Source organism: Geotrypetes seraphini, chromosome 4 (genome assembly GCF_902459505.1).
Source record: "Geotrypetes seraphini chromosome 4, aGeoSer1.1, whole genome shotgun sequence".
NCBI lineage: Eukaryota > Metazoa > Chordata > Amphibia > Gymnophiona > Dermophiidae > Geotrypetes > Geotrypetes seraphini.
The window spans coordinates 58,797,384-58,817,500 of NC_047087.1; the positions used below are offsets into that span (position 1 = coordinate 58,797,384).

The 20,117-nt window shown below is 43.6% G+C and overlaps 1 protein-coding gene across 3 annotated transcripts in view; it reads right to left on the reverse strand.

Moving 5' to 3' along the window:
- AKTIP (AKT interacting protein) overlaps positions 1-20,117 on the reverse strand; it is a 72,846-nt gene that overhangs the window by 16,176 nt on the left and 36,553 nt on the right. For all 3 annotated transcript variants that reach the window (XM_033942096.1, XM_033942097.1, XM_033942098.1), the window contains exons 5-7: positions 16,280-16,344; positions 14,555-14,655; positions 8,142-8,230 (exon numbers count right to left, since the gene is read on the reverse strand). In XM_033942096.1, coding sequence (XP_033797987.1) covers positions 8,142-8,230; positions 14,555-14,655; positions 16,280-16,344 — 255 coding nt within the window. The remainder of the gene's footprint in view (positions 1-8,141; positions 8,231-14,554; positions 14,656-16,279; positions 16,345-20,117) is intronic.

Genomic DNA, 20,117 nt, shown 5'->3' on the forward strand with positions numbered 1-20,117 from the left:
AGTCCATTAAATAGGGAGTTACAGTAATCCATTCTGGAGAGGACATATGCGTAGAGGAGTTGGGCGAGGTCAGGTGTGGAGATGTAGGGTTTGATCCTTTTCAGTTAGCGAAGGTAGTAGAAGGAGGTGGAGATTATTTGGGATATGTGGGCAGATAGGGATAGGTGTCTGTCTAGGGTTACTCCTAGGCTGAGAACCTGATCTGTTGCCGTTAGTAGAGTGGAGTCCCATGCTAGTGTAGGACGTGTGTATTTGGTGCTTTTTTTTCTGATCCATAAGAGTTCGGTTTTAGAGGCGTTCAGTTGAAGTTTGTTGTTTGACATCCAAGTTTTCATGTCAGAGAGGCAGTGTTGGAGGTTAGCAATTTGGGACGACCGATTCTCACCTAGTGGGAGGAGCAGCTGGATGTCATCTGCATAAGAGTGGATTTTAATGCTATATTTCTGTGCTATATCAATGACAGGCCTGGTGTAGAGGTTGAATAAGAGGGGGGATAGAAGGGCGCCTTGAGGAACACCATATTTGATAGGCTTGGGGTTAGATTTTTGTGTCCCTAGTAGGACAGTCTGGGTCCTTTGATGGAGGAAGGAGGTGATCCATTGGAGGGCTGTGTCCTTGATTCCGAGGTCATAGAGTCTGGATGTGAGGAGGTGGTGGTCGACTGTGTCAAAGACAGCGCTGAGGTCAAGTAGGACTAGTAGGGCATCACTGCCTTTGTCAAGTATTGACCAGCTGTCATCAATGATATCAAGGAGTACTGACTCTGTGCTGTGGCCTTTTCGGAAGCCGGACTGGGCTGGGGATAGAGCAGCTTGTTCTTCAATGAAAGGGTGTAGTCGGTGGAGCACAATTCGTTCAAGGAGTTTGGAGACAAATGGGAGGTTGGAGACTGGGCGATAGTTGCCAGGTTCGTTAGGATCAAGGGTGGGTTTTTTGAGTGGGCTTGATAATAGCTGACTTCCAGCTGAGGGGAACAGTCCCAGTGGTTAGAGAGGTGTTAATGATGGGGAGGATGGATTCTGCCATGGCGTCTTCTGTGGACAGCAGGAGGCTGGATGGGCAGGGATCGAGGATGGTGTTGGAGGGTTTGAGTTCTCTCAGGGTTTCGAGAACCTTGGCATGAGTGGCCATATGAAATTGGGAGAGAGCGGCGGAGGATGGGGTATTTGGAATCAGCTGGGGCTGAGTAGGAGTGGGTTTGGTGTTGGTGTCAAGATTATCTCGGATGGTTTGTACTTTGGACTGGAAGAAGTCCGAGAGAGTCTCGCTATCAAGTTCTGTTTGGTTGTTGTGACTTTTTCTTTGGGTGTTGGTGAAGAGTTGGTTTGTGAGGGTGAACAGTTGTTTGGATCTAGAAGGGGCTAGTTGTAGGAGGCGAGAGTAGTAGGTCTTTTTCGCTTCTAGAATGGCAGCTTTGTAGGTGATGGATATGTTATTCCAGTGGGCTTTGGTTTCTGAGCACGGGTGTTTGATCCAGATCCTTTCTGCTTTTCTCAGTGATCGTTTTATGGATCGGAGGTCACTAGTGTACCAGGGAGCAGGTGCTTTGTTGATGATTATTTGGGTTGTTTTTGTCTGGGCAAGGCTATTATAGAGGGATTGGATGTTGGAGTGCCATGTGGAGGCTGCCAGGTCAATGGAGTGGGGATGTTGGTTGCAGGTTTCATTTAGGGTGCGAATACCCGCGGCCATGGCTGGAGGGCTGACTATAGTTAATGATTCTGCCATAGTACCTGTAATGCAACCCTTAGTTAGTTGAGACTGATATAAATTTAATAAATGAGGTAAAAGGGTAATTTGGAATGATTTATAAAACTCAACTGTGAAACCATCACCACCTGGAGCGAATCCAACTCTAAGAGATTTCAACGCTGTTTCTAATTCTTTTAATGATATAGGCTCTTCTAAACTTTTTTTTAATATGTTCAGGAATTTTCGGCCCTTCGATAAGCACAGACAGGACCAGATTAAGATCCCAAGATGGAACAGCCAGCCATACGGGAGGCCTGAGCAATTTGGCCGCCCGCAGAAAACAAATCACATCTGGAATAGACATTAAATGCTGACCCCGTAAGAACCCACGAAAGGCAAACAAGGCCACAAACTGGACCCAGAGAGAAGACCAAGCGAGGCCCCCCTGTAAGAACTCTAAGATGTTAGGCAGGAAACCGTGAAAAAAAAAAAAACACACTCCACACTTCAAACATATGCCAAACGTGCACATAAGCCGTAGAAGTGGAAAGTCTCCGGACCCCAAAGAAAGTAAAGATCACTTTATCTTAGGCATTTCCTTTCAAGAGCCAAGCCGTAAGACAAATGGAACCCGGATCGAACATTGGAATGGGGCCCTGAAACAGAAGGTCGGACGAGAGAGTCAGGGGCAGATGATCCACCACCAGATCTGTGTACCATGGACACCTGGGCCAGTCCAGGACCACCAGAATCACGAGGCCGGGATGCCGAACAATGCGAAGAACTCTGCCCACTAATGGCCACAGAGGGAATACATATAGAAGGCCCACCGTTGGCCACGGCTGAACTAAATTATCCACCCCCTCGGCCAGAACACCCCTGCAATGACTGAAGAAGCAGGATGTCTTGGCGTTGACACTCGTTGCGATCAGGTCCATGATGGGTTGACCCACAAGTCTGCACTATTAACTGGAGGCTACAGAATTGAGACAGCACTCTCTGGGATCTAGTATGTAACGACTGAGGAAGTCCGTCTGAACATTCTCCACTCCCACTATGTGAGAAGCTGAGACATCCAGAAGAAAAGACTCTGCCCAGACCATGAGCAGAGCTGCCTCCTGCGTCACCATGGCATTGTCTGAGAGAACCCGGACCGACTTGCCCCTCAATAAGGACTGGAATGCTAACAACACCAGATGGATGGCTCTGGTCTCCAGCACATTGATCGACCAACTGCCTCTGGAGATCAACTGCTCTGAGCCGAGCAACCGAGACACTGAGCTCCCCAGCCAAGGAGACTGGCGTCACTGTCTACTGGGGCTGATCTATACTCACCCCTTACACTATATGGGAGGACTGAAGCCACCAACAAAGTCTGCAACGATTAAACCTTGGAGAGGAACAGGAGAATCCAGACTGTGCCCCTGGTGGCGACCACCTCCGAAGCAGACGCATGTGTGCCCGAGCCCATCTCACAACATCCAGGGAAGCCACCATTGTCCCCAAGACCTGGAGAAAATCCTGTGCCCAATGACACTGGCACGCCATAAGGAGGCGAATCTGTGCCTGCAATTTGCTTACCCGGGCCTCTGGGAGGAAGACCTTCCCCAAGGAGGTGTTGAACAGAACCCCAAGATATGCAGGCGCTGAGAGAGGGGCCAACCAACTCTTGGACAGGTTGACAACCCATCCCAGCGATTGCAGAACTCCACCACCCGAGCTGTGACCCGGGTGCTCTCCTAAAAAGAAGGCCCAAATCAACCAGTCGTCCAGGTAGGGATGAACCAGAATGCCTTCCTTGCACAAAGTAGCCGCCACGACCATCAAAATCTTGTGAACGTCCTCGGGGCCATGGCTAGACCAAAAGGAAAAGCACACAAAACTGATAATGCCGTCCCAAGATTGCAAAACAAAGGAACCGCTGATGGGAGGCCCGGATCGGAACATGCAAGTAGGCCTTCGTCAGCTCGAGAGAAGTCAGACACTCCTCCGGCTAAACTGCCAGAATGACAGACCGCATATCTCCATTCGAAAAGAAAGAACTCGAAGAGCCCTGTTGACCCCTTTCAAATCTAGGATGGGCCAAAAAAATCCCCTCTTTCTTGGGCACCACAAAGTAAATGGACTACCTGCCGATGCAACACTCCTGAGGGGGCACTGGAATAACTGCTTGCTTCTTCGTCGCCACCTGACAAGGAGAAGCTAGAAAATGATCTGGCAAGGAGCAGGCAAACTCCAGAGCATAACCATCCCGAATCACCTCCAGGACCCACTGATCGGACATGATCTCTGCCCATTTTTTATAAAACTCGCGCAACCACTGGAACCAGAGGGGGAATCGGCAAGGACTAATTGGGCAGGACGGGCAGCGGGGGAACCGGCAGAGGAATTCCCAGCTCCCTGTTGGGCCCCCTGAAAGGACTGCATGCACTGAAAATGACCCCAGGAGGAGCCAGAAAGGAAGTGGCCCCTCGACCACTGTGGAACCGGCGGAAATCATGCAAGCGCCCTTGAGCAGTGCCACCCCATGCCAGTAGTCTAGCTCTGTCTTCAGGCAAACAATCAGTTAAGGTCTGGACCAACTTGTCCAAATCCTCTCCAAACAAGAAAACCCCCTAAAAGGGGAATTTTGTAAGCTTAGCCTTGGACGCCGCATCCACCGACCACGATGTGCAGCCACCCCAAGAGCCATAGACTTGGCCGAAGCCCGCAACAGGTCATACATGGCATACATGGCGAGAGATAAGAAGCACCCATCTCAATCTTGGCTACTTCCTGCTCTACTAAGGCCCAGTTATCAGACTCACGATTAAGGACATGCTCGGCTCACCAAAAACAAGCCAGAGCAACTAGACCGCCACACATTGCCACCTGGATCACCAGGGCAGTAACATCAAAACTCTGTTTAAGGAGGGACTCCAACGTACGCTCTTCAGGGCCTCTCAAACAGAGCCACCCTCAACAGGCACAGTATGCCACTTTAAGATGTCCAAGACCACTGCGTTCACCATAGGTGACTTTAAGGTGTCCCGATCCCCCTCTGGGATGGGATACAGACGGGCCATGGAACATGCAAAGCGAAAAGGGGCCTGCCACTGTGCAAGTACAAAATCCCGAATATCCTGATGCATAGGTAAAGATTGCGAAGCTGAGCGGATCCCCCGAAGCAAGGGATCCACCACAAGCGGGGGGCTCCAACACAGTGTCCTCAAACTATAACACTGAGGAGACCTGAAGAATAAGCTTGTGAACTCGTCCCACTGAAAAATGCACACCATGGACGAGTCTTCACCAGCCGACGGAAGCGCAAAATCATCCCAAAGGTCCAGGTCCTCATCAACCAAATCCTGCTCCTCCTGAAAAAGGGCATCGTCCCAAGAAACCCGCAGCTACTTAGACAAGAGAGGAGTAGAGGGGGACAAAACTGGTGCTGATTGGGGCCAAACTGTAGAGGACGTTGAGAGCAAACACCCCCCCCCCAGACTCCCGAGGTGGAAGCAGGACCTCCAGCCACAGTCAGATAAACCTTACAGAGGGCTAAAACAAAATCAGGGGAAAAAACCGCCAAAAACGGAGCTCCGAAGGCCTGCAGTGTCTGAGAGGCCTGAATCGCCCCAGTCGCTAAAAGCAGGCAAGCTGGCAGCAGTGGTAAGGGAGTCCCCAGCAGCATCGACGGTAAGGGAATCCTTTTTGCCCTGACTATCAGCAGCTGGGTAACCTCCCACGTGGGCAGCAGGGGAAGCCCGGGCTTCTCCACCGTCCACTGCTGACTCGCAAAGCACATACGGAAGGAATACCTGGATGCTGGCACAAGCCGGCAGCTAGTGCCTCGCATCTGGAGCACAATGAGCACTTTTTCCCCTACAAAGTACTCACTGCACAATACGCGTCCTAGCTAGGAGAAAAGTGCTGGTTAGCAGAAAAATACAATAAAATACAGTAAGTTTAAAGGGAAAATACAGATTCAGGATTTGGATTTGGGGTTTTTTTCCAGAACAGACTCCACTGGCTCTCCAAGCCAGAGGCCTGACCGGTATCGGTGGTCAGGCTGCCAGCTGAAGCACCTCTACAAAAACCTGGGGAGGTGGAGGAAGGAAAGATCCAACTCAAGACATATTGGGTTTTACACCCCCAAGGTCAGACAGATCCCCAAACAGGATCTATCCAAGCTCCGTCTGGCACTAAAAAGGGGACCAGGAATCCTAAACAAAGTCCAACAGCTTTAACAAGGGGAGCCTAAATTTCTTCTAGCTTACCACCTGCTTGGAGATTGAACAAGACTTGTTTAAGGAGAGGGAGCCTCAGCTAATATACTACATAAGAACATAAGAACATAAGCAATGCCTCTGCTGGGTCAGACCTGAGGTCCATCATGCCCAGCAGTCCGCTCACGCGGCGGCCCAACAGGTCCAGGACCTGTGCAGTAATCCTCTATTTATACCCCTCTATCCCCTTTTCCAGCAGGAAATTGTCCAATCCTTTCTTAAACCCCTGTACTGTACTCTGCCCTATTACGCCCTCTGGAAGCGCATTCCAGGTGTCCACCACTCGTTGGGTAAAGAAGAACTTCCTAGCATTCGTTTTAAATCTGTCCCCTTTCAACTTTTCCAAGTGTCCTCTTGTTCTTTTATTTTTCGAAAGTTTGAAGAATCTGTCCTTTTCTACTCTCTCTATGCCCTTCATGATCTTATAAGTCTCTATCATATCCCCTCTAAGTCTCCTCTTCTCCAGGGAAAAGACCCAGTTTCTCCAATCTCTCAGCATATGAGAGGTTTTCCATCCCTTTTATCAAGCGTGTCGCTCTCCTCTGAACCCTCTCGAGTAACGCCATATCCTTCCAAAGGTACGGAGACCAATATAGGACGCAGTATTCCAGATGCGGGCGCACCATTGCCTGATACAATGGCAGGATAACTTCTTTTGTCCTTGTTGTAATACCCTTCAACCAATTCAACAAAACTTTATCTAAACCAATATTGATTAAAAGTTGCTTAAGTCTTGGCATTCTTCTAGGCACTTACTCTCTGGCACATCCTGCCTACAAGGGAACAGGAAGCTACATCAGAGGAGGTGGGAGGCGCTAGAGAGAAGACCTCTGGAACCGATTGCCTGCACTGCCAGGGGGTGTTGCCTGATGGTTGGAGGACCACCTAGGGGGAGGAGGAAGGGAATGAAAATGAGGTGTCAATCTGCCCAAGGGTTGGGTTGGTTGTGGACAACTGCTACACCACTTAGGAGCGAGGCTCAGGTAGAGAGTTGCGCGGGGACAGAAATCCCACCCGTCCCCGCCAAAATCCCACCCGTCCCCGTGAGGAATGCTTCTGTCCCCACCCGTCCCCGTGAGGAATCCCTCCGTCCCCACGAGGAATCCCCTCCGTCCCCACCCGTCCCCGCGAGGAATCCCCTCCGTCACCATCCTTCCCTATAAACTTCAGAAATAGTTATTTTATTTAATTATGCTACTGAATTAAAGGCTCTGGTAGAGACCCATTTACAAATAAGCAAAGAGACTTTATTAATTTGGAAATATTAATTGGGAAGAATACATACTTTGTAAATGGGTTTCCACCAGAACCTCTAATGTAAATATAAAATATAAATACTCAACTGATGAGAACCCACAAACTGTCAGCTGAGGACTTCCTCTGCAGTTGGCCGGGGGTCCCCTCCACCAAGCTTGGCAGGCAGCAGCAACGTTCCTGAGTCACAGATGCTGGCACCTCAGTGGCTCATGGATGCCGCCAGCGACTGCTGCGCCTGGCGGAGGGGAGTTCCGGCCATCTCCAGAGGAGCTCCCCTGCTGGCGGTGCTTGGGGATCCCCACCAGTCACAGCAAGGGTCAACAAGTACTTCAACACTGTAGAAATAAAACCAGAAATGCATTTCCTTTTCTTTTGAACACAAAACAAAGACATCTGCCATATACATTTCCCAAAGCTAACATATTTTAGTCAATAAATTCCATTTTTTACTACAACCACAGTTTTGGTCTCAGTCTCCACCTGCTAGTCACAGTGAACTATTACCCATCAGTTAAGAACTGTACCGGTCTAGAGAGCAAGAAAGAATGATAAATATAAATTAAACCAAAATCCCCAGAAGCCACATCTTGCATGTAGTACAACATCTATATAGATACATAATTAAAGGAGTCAGAGTTGGAGCTGAAGTGAAAATACCATAAATAAAAGAGTCTGAGTTGAAGATTTTATGTACTGACTCCACAGCCCTGGTGGGACCCTCCATGTAGCCAACTCCTTATCCAAAACTGATTAACTGCCTGCGAACACTACAGAAATGTTTATTCAGAAATTCTGAGAACTAATTCATAACTCAACCTGTTAACCTATCTTGTCCAAATTGTTATAGAATAAAGGTGGTAACAGCCCCTAGCCAAATGATTTATGTTCAAATGACAAGCAAAAATTCTTGTGAATTCAGATACCGACCTCCACCTTGCAAATGCTCTTTTCACATCCAATTCTCCTGTCACTGGATCTACCAAAGGGTGGAAGACTGGGATGTCAAACAGTAAATGCTGAAGAAGAAATTTAGAATTATTTTTAGATAACATATTTAGATTTTAAAGCATTAAAATTTTAATTTTAAAGAGTTTAGATATTTCCTTTCATTTCAATTTATTATCTGCCTTTATCCGAGGTGGAGTACAGAGTAAGATATATAATAAAGCATTCATTCCAACATCAAACTACAAACAAACTTTAAAAAGAAAGATAATCTGTTAAAGACCCACTTTATGATTGTGAACCTTAAAATAACAGTTGGCACATCTTTAAAGAGTACAGAAAAAAATTTAAAATGAGAGAGCGAGAGAGAGAGCGTGAGAGAGAGACTCAGGGAATGATCGTTGACCAGAGGGTCTGTGGAAGGACCAGAGTACCAGAGGAGTCCTGGCTGGCTGTGGCTGATGGAGAGACCAGTGGGGAAGGCTGGTGGTGACCTGCTGAAGAGTATTAGCCGAAGGGCCCAGTAGAGCTTTGGGTGACCAGGAGAATAACCCAGGCTTGACGTCTAGCAGAGGGACCAGTGAAGAGCATTCAGGACAGGTGGGGACCCAAAAGGCCAGAGAGCAAAGAACCGGTGGTGGCCCCACAAACAGCTAGAAGAGTTCAAGGTACAAAGGCTGAGGGGGACTGGCGAATGAATGGCGACGGGACCAATGGCGACTGGCAAATGGTACCGGGAGCTGTCAGAGGACCTCTGGGAAGCAGCCTGAAACCTAGAGAGGTGGTCTGAGAGTGAGTGACCAATGGTGACCAGAGGGAGAAGTGAAGAGGTAGCCCAAGAGACCAAGGAAGTCATGTATGTTTATAGAAAAGTATGACTAAAGCGAGTCCAGAAGAACAAAGCAAACAAGAAAGAAGATCAGAAGTGCCTGGGGAGTGGAGAGTAACCACTTGACCCGATCACAAGATAGCAGCTACTTAGGCTGCACTGAGAGGGCATAACCAAAAGAAAGGAGGCTGGTGATAATGTGTCTATACAGGTGAAAACATTTAGAATAGAGTAGCAAGTCCATTTTGGAGACTGTGTGCCTCAGGAAATAAATAGAGGTGGACTAGAAGAAAACAAACAAAATGGTAAGAGATCTGCATCAGAAGACATATGAAGAGATACCTGAAGTCCTAAACATATATGCGCCTCAGAGGAAAGGAGGCATTATGATGCAAACCCTTAAATACTTGAAAACTACTGAACTACTTGAAAACTTGAATCTTTTCTAATGGAAGGAAGCTATAGAAATAAAGGACATGATATAAAAAAAGGAGGCAGACACAACAGCAACATTTCAGGGATGAATGTATGGAATGCAAAAAAAAAAAAATGAGTAATTATAGAGAATAACTACCTAAAGGGCAAGATGATAGAAATTAAGCATAGTGTGCTTCAGTTCAAAAAAGCAGTGAAATTAATTTTTTTTAAAATACTTCTAAAGAAGACACGGGGGAGGGGAAGTAACCTCTACAGTGGCAATACAATTCCAAAAAACTAACATACAAGGGTCATTTCATAAATAATGCACACTATTAATTTACATGTTTTATTATTTTTTTTCTAGTATAGTAAAGCCTTGGTTTGCAAGCATAATTCGTTCCAGAAGCATGCTTGTAATATCGTATATTACACTCGTATCGTATATTGCACTCGTATATCAAAGCGAATTTCCCCATAGGAAATAATGAAAACTCAGACCATTCGTTCCTCAACCCTAAAACTTTAATACAAAATACTATATGTACTTGTATTGCAAGACTTTGCTCTTTTAGAACAGTCACTACACTTCCGCAGCGTCAGAGAGAGAAGAACTATCGGCTTGGTTGTGATGGTGTGACACGTGTATACTGTATGTACTCATATTGGAAGACTTTGCTCATTTAGAACAGTCACTACACTCTTGCAGTGTCAGAGAGAGAAGACCCATCGGCTCAGTTGTGATGTGTATATACTGTATGTACTTGTATTGCAAGACATTGCTTGTATATCAAATTAAAATTTAATAAAATGTTTTGCTTGTCTTGCAAAATGCTTGCAAACCAAGTTACTTGCAATCCAAGGTTGAACTGTATTTCTTTACAATCTTTCAATATAGTCTCCCTGCTTTGCAATGACTGAGTCCCAATGTCCGGGAAGCTTCATTATTCCATCCAAGACACCTTTTTTGTTCAGTTGCCAAATGGCTCGGGTACCAGCAGAAGAAAGCTCTTCCAGAGATGCAAAATGATGTCCACACATAGGTTGTTTCAACTTTGGAAAAAGGTCAAAGTCTGGTGGACTCATGTCTGGACTGTAGGGAGCAAGAGGTAACACCTCCCAGCTGTTTTTGTGTAGTTTTTCAATGACAAGGGGAAAGCTCCAACTTCCCTAAGGCCAAAAAAATTTTGACAAGCTCAATCAAAAGTCAAACAAATGATGATTTTTGCTTATGATCATGAAGGCATCATCATTACAATGTTCCGTGTGGAAGAAGTGTCACAGACAAAGTTCCATGTGGAAGAAGTGTCACAGCAGTGTATTATCGTGATTTTTTTGGGGGAAAAAAATGCACAAAACATGACCTCAGTTGCTCTTGGCTGGGTCACTCATTCTTCACAAAACGCTTGCCCGCACATAGGGACTGTCGTCATTGAAAAACTACGCAAATACGGCTGGGAGGTGTTACCTCATGCTCCCTACAGTCAAGACATGAGTCCAGACTTCGACCTTTTTCCAAAGTTGAAACAACCTATGCGTGGACATCATGTTGCATCTCTGGAAGAGCTTTCTTCCGCCGTTACCCGAGCCATTTGGCAACTGAACAAAAACGGTGTCTTGGATGGAATAATGAAGCTTCCCAGACGTTGAACTCGGTCATTGCAAAGCAGGGAGACTATATTGAAGGAATGTAAAGAAATACTTGAAAAAAAAAAAAAAAACATGTAAATTTTTAAAAAATAGTGTGCATTATTTATTAAATGACTCTCGTATGATGGAGGTACCTTGCATGGAATATCAATTATACCCATAACAATTTTAATGGGTATACTGGATGGGCCATCACAGATCATTTACTTATTGTCTATATGTTGTTGTGTTTGTTTTTACGTTAGACAGATTGTGAGCCCACCGGGACAGATAGGGAAAATGCTTGAGTACCTGATTGTAAAAACCGCTTAGATAACCTTGATAGGCGGTATATAAAATCCTAATAAACTTGAAACTTATTCATTTGTGCTTTGTTCACACACATTTATAATTTAATCATCTTGGTGAAGGAAAAAAAAAAAAAGATTTACGGCCTCTTTTACAAAGCCGTGCTATTGGCTGCCGTGCAGCAACAGCCCCAAATCCCTTTAAATCTCTATGGGCTTTGGAGTTGCTAGTGCAGTTTTGTAAAAGAGGCCGTTAATGTGCATCTCATATTTGGATCAGAAATTGTAGGGCATTCAAGCTCCAAATTCTAAGGAATTTTCTTGGGAAATTTAAAATATCAATAGGGAAATGAGCTTTTGCACTGTAATGGTGGTTTACATATGAAAAACCCATACAACTTTCCTTTTCAATTCAGCAGGTAAAAGCAAAGATATTACAAGTTTTAAACTGTTAGCCAAAGCTTGTATCATTTATTGATCTCCCCAAACAATATTTTGTCATTTAAAAAGCTAAGCATTAAATCAGGAAAGCTACAATTCAAATCCTGGTTCTCCCATTAATGCATTTTGTGGTCTTGGACAAGTCATTCTCTATTCTTGATACCACTAAATCCAGAAATAAAATATATAGAAACAGTTCATCTTTCAGGACCATCTTTAAATTACATTATCTGTTTTAGTTTACTTGTCTTATCTCTATGGTTCCAGCGATGTTCTCTTCTACTAGGGCATTGTCCGAATTGTGTTCAAATAACTTGTAAATTATTTACCTCTAAAGCAGGAGATAATTTTTTTTATATATAACCATTGCGGAAGGCACACCTATGCCCAAATGGATGATATTGGAGAGGGAGATTGCACATTCATTCCCTTTAAGGGGCCTGTTAATGGTATGGGTTAAACAAGTTGTGCCGCAGTCCTTGATTTTACAGGCAGTACCTCAAATGCTGAGCTTTTTTGCTTGTGGTTTGAGGTTGTCATGGCCTGTTTTTGATTGTATTTCTATATGGCTTAATCTGGACATTAAGATCCAGAAAAGGGTCATCAGTTGGCCAGTGTCAAATTAAGACAATTTGGTATGTTAGGCAGGTGCTTCAAGGTAGCAACTTTATGATTTTTGAAGATTTGTGTACTGTGGATATGGGTGGGTGACTTGCAGTTGCATGATTTTTGTGTAGGTCTTATAGGGCAGTCAAAGCCAGCTTTCTCAGTTTATCGCAAAGTTAAATTCAAGAGAGAATGCATGTGTTGTGTTGCAGAAAGTGGAGCATGACTTTGGAGGGAGGGGGAATTGATGAAACCTGGAAAGTATTTGGGGGTAAAAGTTTGTAGGCCTCCTTTATCAGCTTCTATACCCCAGTCACTTTTCTGTGTTGTGCATCGGGCTTTCTGTACCCCTTATAACATAGAAAAAGCGGCAGAAAAGGGCTATAGCCCACCAAGTCTGCCCATTCCAAGTATCCCCCCCCCCTGAGTTTACTCCCTTAAAGATCCCACGTGAGTATCCCATTTTCTCTTAAAATCCGTCACGCTGCTGGCCTTTATCACCTGGAGTGGAAGTCTGTTCCAATGATCCACTACTCTTTCGGTGAAGAAATACTTCCTGAAGTCGCCATGAAATTTCCCTCCCCTGATTTTCAGCAGATGCCCTCTGGTGGTCGAGGGTCCCATGAGCCGGAAGATATCATCTTCTGACTTGATGTGCCCCGTGATATACTTATACGTTTCAATCATATCTCCCCGTTCTCTTCTTTCCTCAAGTGAGTACATCCGCAATTTCTTTAGTCTTTCTTCATACGTGAGATCCTGTCTGCACATTGTTCTAGTTTATGTTGGACTTGCAATTCAGATGTAGGTACCTTCTATCACATGTTGTTTGGGTGTGCTAATGTGAAGACATCTTGGATATGGTTTGGCACAGAGTTCAGGATATTTTAATATTTCATGTTGAGCTGACATATAAAATTGTAATTTTACAGTCAGCTGCTTGACCTCATTTCATGCAAACAAGTAAGGCTAAGTTGTTCGATATTCTTATGGATTTGGCAATACAGCGTATTTTGCTGGAATGGAAGGACAGTGATGTTCTCTGTCATTTCATGCATGGTTGGGCTGGAGTTTGCCTTATCCGTAAATTTGAAGAGGTGGTTGCTGTTAAGTGTGGTTGGGTTCAGCACTTTAAGAGATTAACATCTTCAATTCTTGCTTCTATGTTGAGATTGTACTAGCCATTAAGAACCCTTAGATCAGCTAATACCTTTTTGATGGATAGTCCATCTTTTTGAATTATCAATTTGGAATGTTATGGAAAATCTTTGTTTCAAATGTTGGGGCCTATGCTGTGGAACACACTGTCTCCTGAAGTTTGTGCCTTAACCAGTTTTCAACAATTTAAGAAGCAAATAAAGACAATTCTGGTTTTGAGGGTGTTGGCACTACTGGATGAGGAATTTTGAATGACTTGGCCAGGGATAGGCAGGATTTAGGAGGGCTTAAGCTTGATCAAATCAATTTACATTACGAGTGTGAATGATTTTGTTAGCTGGTTTTAAATTTATTACAAGTGTTTTTATTGTAAACTGCTTAGTTTTGGATTGTGTGGTATATAAATGTGTAAATAAACAAATAAGAGGGTGTGGGCTCATTTGGATGACTTATTTATTGCCTGCTGTATAAAAAGAACATAAGAATAGCCTTACTGAGTCAGACCCAATGGTCCATCAAGCCCAGTAGCCCGTTCTCACGATAGCCAATCCAGGTCACTAATACCTGGCCAAAACCCAAAGAGTAGCAACATTCCATGCTACCGATCCAGGGCAAGCAGTGGCTTGTCCCATGTCTTAATAACAGACTATGGACTCTTAACTTGTTATCTATTATTGTAATTTTTGTGGGGATGGTGGGGGTAATACGGGTGATTTCTGTACTGCTTTAAACCTAATAAAGATAAAATAACCAAATAATCATTGACAGGACATGTTATGAATTTGAAGAGGCTCACCTGCTGTGTTTTATAGAATAAAAATACATTTTTGGTGAGCTAGTCTAACAGCTGCCTTTCCTTGTCTACATCTACAACTGGGTTTGGTTAATTGCCTCGTTTGTACAGTATTGTGTACACTGGAATGTGCAATATAAATGATTAATAAAGAAAAGTATTAGACAACTCATCATGTGCGATTAAACTTGGCCCTTACTTGACCCTTACTTACTGGACAATCTCCATCAGGGTAATTATCAGGAATATAAACCGTGAATTTGAACACACCATCCTGATAGAGTCCATTTCTTATGAATATCACGCCAAACCACACTGTAAATTAAAAAGAATACACTTAGCACATATTAATATTCTCAAAAATCAATTAATATGTTAATTCACCAGTTCTACAGTTTTAAACAACCTTCTCAAGGTTACAAATCCATGTATCATAATGAACATCCCCCCCCCCCCTAAGAGTTAAGGACTAGGCAGTCAGGAAAATTTCACACCATTTTAGTTAAGTTTAGGGACTGAGAAATGAGATGATAGCACAAGAAACATGCCCTGCATTTATCCAAACTGGTAGAGCACAGCCAACAACTCCTCACCCTTACTCAACAGGGACCATTAAAAACTATCATCTGTGCCTCTGAAATCCTTGGCACTGCCAATGCATCCAGTTCTAAGGTAGTTTGAACATCAACCTTACCCCTTTGGAATATAGAGACTACCAAATCATTTTACAAAGCCCATATTTACTTAAAATTGGATTTAAATTATTGAAACAATATTTATATTCAGAAGCCCAACAAACAAAACTGCAGACAAAATATTAAAATGCCCCAGTGCTTGCTTTACTGGTCCCACGTCAGGGTTCCAAAGTCTTTGTATTACCTCTGTAATAGTTTCTTAGTAGTTATGTTAGGAGTTTACAATCAATTGGGCAATGCAATATGGATGTCCGAGCTCTTGAGCATATTTATAATTGGAGAAGGCTTTGCCTTCCTGATGAACTTTTCATTTTAATTACAGGAGCATTAAATTTCAGGGGGGCAGGATGATGGAGTTTTGTAACAAAGACACAGGCTTCTACTGCCAAAACATGACCCTGTGTTGGGTTTCTGTTGTGTTGCCTTGCTGAACTGTCTCTAATAAAATAGAAGACAAATCAACTGTTTGGCTCTCTTCTGGTCTTTGTTGTAAGTCTGAGGTCCTGCCTCTTTTTTTTCTGTGACTGATCTTGTGGTGGTATCCACCCAGGTTCTTAATTTGTGTTTTGAACAGGGAATTGTTTTACACAGCATGCAACAATGCAGTAGCAAATCAGCTACAATAGCCCTAGCACAAACCAAAATCAGAAAAACCAAAATCGGGTTTTATTGCTTTCATTTTCTAAAATCTCTTTGATAAGAGTATTTATGTGCCAATCAATATCTTTATCCCAGATTTTAAATGCTGGAGTTGAAGTCCATCAATAGCTTCATACATAATCAAAGTGAATATAGCTGGATTTCAACAAGCTTGGTTGTGATGCCATGGATTAATTTCATATAGGATTACATGTTTCTAATATTAGAGGATTTCTACTATAATTTTGGAAAAAAATAAAAACACCAAACAATCAAGGAAAATAAGTAGGCTTTTAACAAGTCAACAAAGAGTAGATTTACTAAAAGGCACTACTGCAGTACCACATATTAATATACATTAATACCGATTAACTACCACAGATATCATTTTATTAATTCAGATGTATTTACTAAAAATGCAAGTTTATAACAGCACATGCTGTTGTGTTGTCACATTTTAGGAAAACTAGCCCTATGTGACCAAGGTGTACCTCATGTCCAGCAGAAAGAAACATGCATTGATTACATGCTCTAAACAAAGATTAAAAAAAAATAATAATAATAAAAGCCAGTAAATTATATTAATAAATAAAACACAGCCTTACTTAATGCAGAGTGATATGAAGGCTGAACATAGACTCCAGGTAGTTTCTGCTTTACAACTAATGTGCTGTAGAAGAGAATACATAGTAGTTATACAGTATAACAAATGACAAGAGTGTATAAATAAGTATTACCAAATCAATGCAAATCAGCTAATAGTATTCTAACATATGTACCTAGACACACATTCTGAAACCAAAAAAACATGCTCCTCATGGAAAAGAGGATGTTTCACAATTGCTAACTCTCTTGTCCTCCATTACAGAATTCTCTTGGAATAGATCAGTTCAATTCTTTAGATCTGGCCCAATCTTAAACATAACCAATGCAAAAAAGTATGAGTGCAATTACATTGTAAAATTCTACAATGGACATAGCTCTTTCCTTACCATATCAATCTTCTGGTCAATACTGAAGCATCAGTTATACATCTGAAATGTTCAGTTCCATGTCCAATGTGATTTTTAATTTGATTTATAAACTGCCTGTTTGAAAACTGCCTTGGTGGAATCAGAGGCTAAAAATGGTAAAGGTATTTCCCAGCAGCTAGCTTGCACATGTATATATCTATCATTTTGCATGCCATGGGCTTGATCAAAAATAACTTCAAAAGCACAACTGGATGAACTGCCTGTACATGTTACATCTTATAAATGCCAGAAAGAAGCTCTCTGGCACAATGCAAGTACTATGGCGAGCAGTAGCAGTAAATTTGAGAGATTGAGATCATACTCCACATACCCTTGCTTAGGTTCATTCCTATCATGGTATGAACAAAACTAATGTCAACACTACTATACTACTGTTGAAGGGAGAATAAACCACAGAATAAGCACAGTTACTTACAGTAACAGGTGTTATTCAGGGACAGCAGGCAGATATTCTCACATGTGGGCGATGTCATCGACAGAGCCTGGTACAGACAGTGGTGGTGTACTGTCACTAAGTTTTTAGCAAAAATTCAAGACTGCCTGCGCTACGCATGTGCAAGTGCCTTACCACCTAACGCCGGCTTGCGAGGTCATCAGTTCTATGCCCCAAGTGAAGCCAACTAGAGGAGATGGGTGGATTGTGAGAACATCTGCAGTCCCTGGATAACACCTGTTACAGTAAATAACTGTGCTTTTTCCTTAGACAAGCAGCCAGCATATTCTTACATGCGGGACACCCTAGCTTTAGTAAAGGGATGGAGGGAGAGTTGGCCTCTAAAGAAACAAACAAGTGTTGCCTTGCAAGAAAATCAATACTGTCTGAGGTAAGTAGGCGGAGGCAAGGGAAGGAAATATATAAAGACTAATAGACGACCTCATAGTGACAGGGGAATCCAAACATAGGCGAGGGTGATGCCAGAAAGATTCAAGAAGAAAAGAATAAATGGATACTGGCAAAAGTACCTATATGGATGACAAGACCAAAAAGAGCAGTTGAAACCAGTCGCGTCTCAGGTAGACACAGATGGTTCCCGTTGAATAGAATAATTTTATACGGGAAAAAAAAAAAGCTTAGGAAGGAGAGAAAGTCATTACTATGGATTATAGAAAGAAATGGAAAGAAATAGTGGTGGACTGGGGGTAAAGCCATATGTTAAAAAAGGTCCCCTTGAGGGCTGTGAAAGAGCTCTGGTATGTCTTGAAAAATGAAGAGAGCCAGTGCAAGGATAGCAAAAAAGAAGTAGTACTTCTGAAGAGATATTCTGGAAGAAAGGGAAACCAGCAAAGAAGTTTAGTAAAGAAATGGTGAACAGGGAATGGAAATGTGGGATATCCCTGTATGGAAGGAAAACAAAGAAAGGGATATGCAAAGATATATGCAGAAATCAGCCTCATCTTCTACTGAAAAGGAGAGTAGGGAGCTCAGAAACTTGAGGATCAAGTAAGAGATATAGGATCAACGCAGGTGTCATACGGCAGTAAAAGGAGCCAAAAGAGACTACGAGGAAAAAATAGCCAAGGAGGCGAAGAACTTCAAGTCATTCTTTCAATATATTAAGAGAAAAGGACCCGCAAAGGAAGCGGTGGGACCGTTGGATGACCATGGAATCAAGGGAGCACTAAAGGAGGACAAAGCAATCGCTGACAAACTGAACACATTTTTTTTGCATCTGTATTTACCGAAGAAGATGTACACAGCATATCGGAACCCATCAGGTTATATGCTAGAAACGAAGACAGAAAGCTGACAGGATTGACGGTCAGTCTAGAGGAGGTGTGTAGGCAGACTGATAGGCTTAAAAGCTATAAATCCCTGGGACTGGATGGCATCCATCTGAGGGTCATCAAGGAACTGAAAGGGACCATAGCTGAACTGCTTCAACTAATAGCCAATCTGTCGATCAAATCGGGAAAGATTCCGGAAGACTGGAAGGTGGCGAATGTTACGCCAATCTTCAAGAAAGGTTTGAGGGGAGATCCGGGAAACTACAGACCGGTGAGTCTGACCTCGGTACTAGGAAAAATGGTAGAGTCGCTGATAAAGGACAGCATCATTGATCACGTTGATGAACACAATCTGATGAGGACCAGCCAGCACGGCTTCAGCAAAGGAAGATCTTGCTTGACGAACTTGCTACATTTCTTTGAGGGAATAAACAGACAGATAGACAAGGGCGACCCGGTCGACATTGTATATCTGGATTTTCAGAAGGCGTTTGACAAGGTTCCGCATGAACGACTACTTTGGAAAATTGCAAGCCACGGAATCGAGGGTGAAATACTCACGTGAATTAAAAACTGGCTGGAACATAGGAAACAAAGAGTGGGGGTAAATAAACAATACTCTGACTGGAAGAGCGTCACCAGTGGGGTGCCGCAGGGCTCAGTGCTTGGACCCGTGCTCTTCACATCTTTATAAACGATCTGGACATTGGTACAAGTGAGGTGATTAAATTTGCGGATGATACAAAGTTATTCAGAGTAATGAAGACACAGGGGGATTGCGAAGATCTGCAACGTGACATAATCAGGCTCGAGGAATGAGCATCAACATGGCAGATGAGGTTCAACGTGGATAAGTGTAAAGTGATGCATGTCGGTAACAAAAATCTCATGCACGAATACAGGATGTCTGGGGCGGTACTTGGAGAGACCTCACAGGAAATAGACTTGGGAGTTCTGATCGACAAGTCGATGAAGCCGTCCGCGCAATGCGCGGCAGTGGCAAACAGAATGCTAGGAATGATAAAGAAGGGGATCACAAACAGATCGGAGAAGGTTATGATGCCGCTGTACTGGGCCATGGTGCGCCCTCACCTGGAGTACTGCATCCAGCACCGGTCGCCTTACATGAAGGACAAGGTACTACTCAAAAGGGTCCAGAGATAAGCGACTAAGATGGTTAAGGGGCTGAAGGAGTTGCAGTACAGCAAAAGATTAGAGAAACTGGGCCTCTTCTCCCTCGAACAGAGGAGATTGAGAGGAGAAATGATCGAAACATTCAAGGTACTGAAGGGAATAGACTTAGTAGGTAAGGACAGGTTGTTCACCCTCTCCAAGGTAGGGAGAACGAGAGGGCACTCTCTAAAGTTGAAAGGGGTTAGATTCCGTACGAACATAAAGAAATTCTTCTTCACCTAGAGAGTGGTAGAAAAAACTGGAACACTCTTCCGGAGTCTGTCATAGGGGAAAACACCCTCCAGGGATTCAAGACAAAGTTAGACAAGTTCCTTCTGAACCAGAACGTACGCAAGTAGGGCTAGTCTCAGTTAGGGCGCCACGTGAGTGGACTGCTGGGCACGATGGACCACAGGTCTGACCCAGCAGCGGCAATTCTTATGTTCTTAAAGGAAATAATGATGGAATAAAAGCTACCATGTATCTGGTTGACAAATAGTGGAGAAGTACA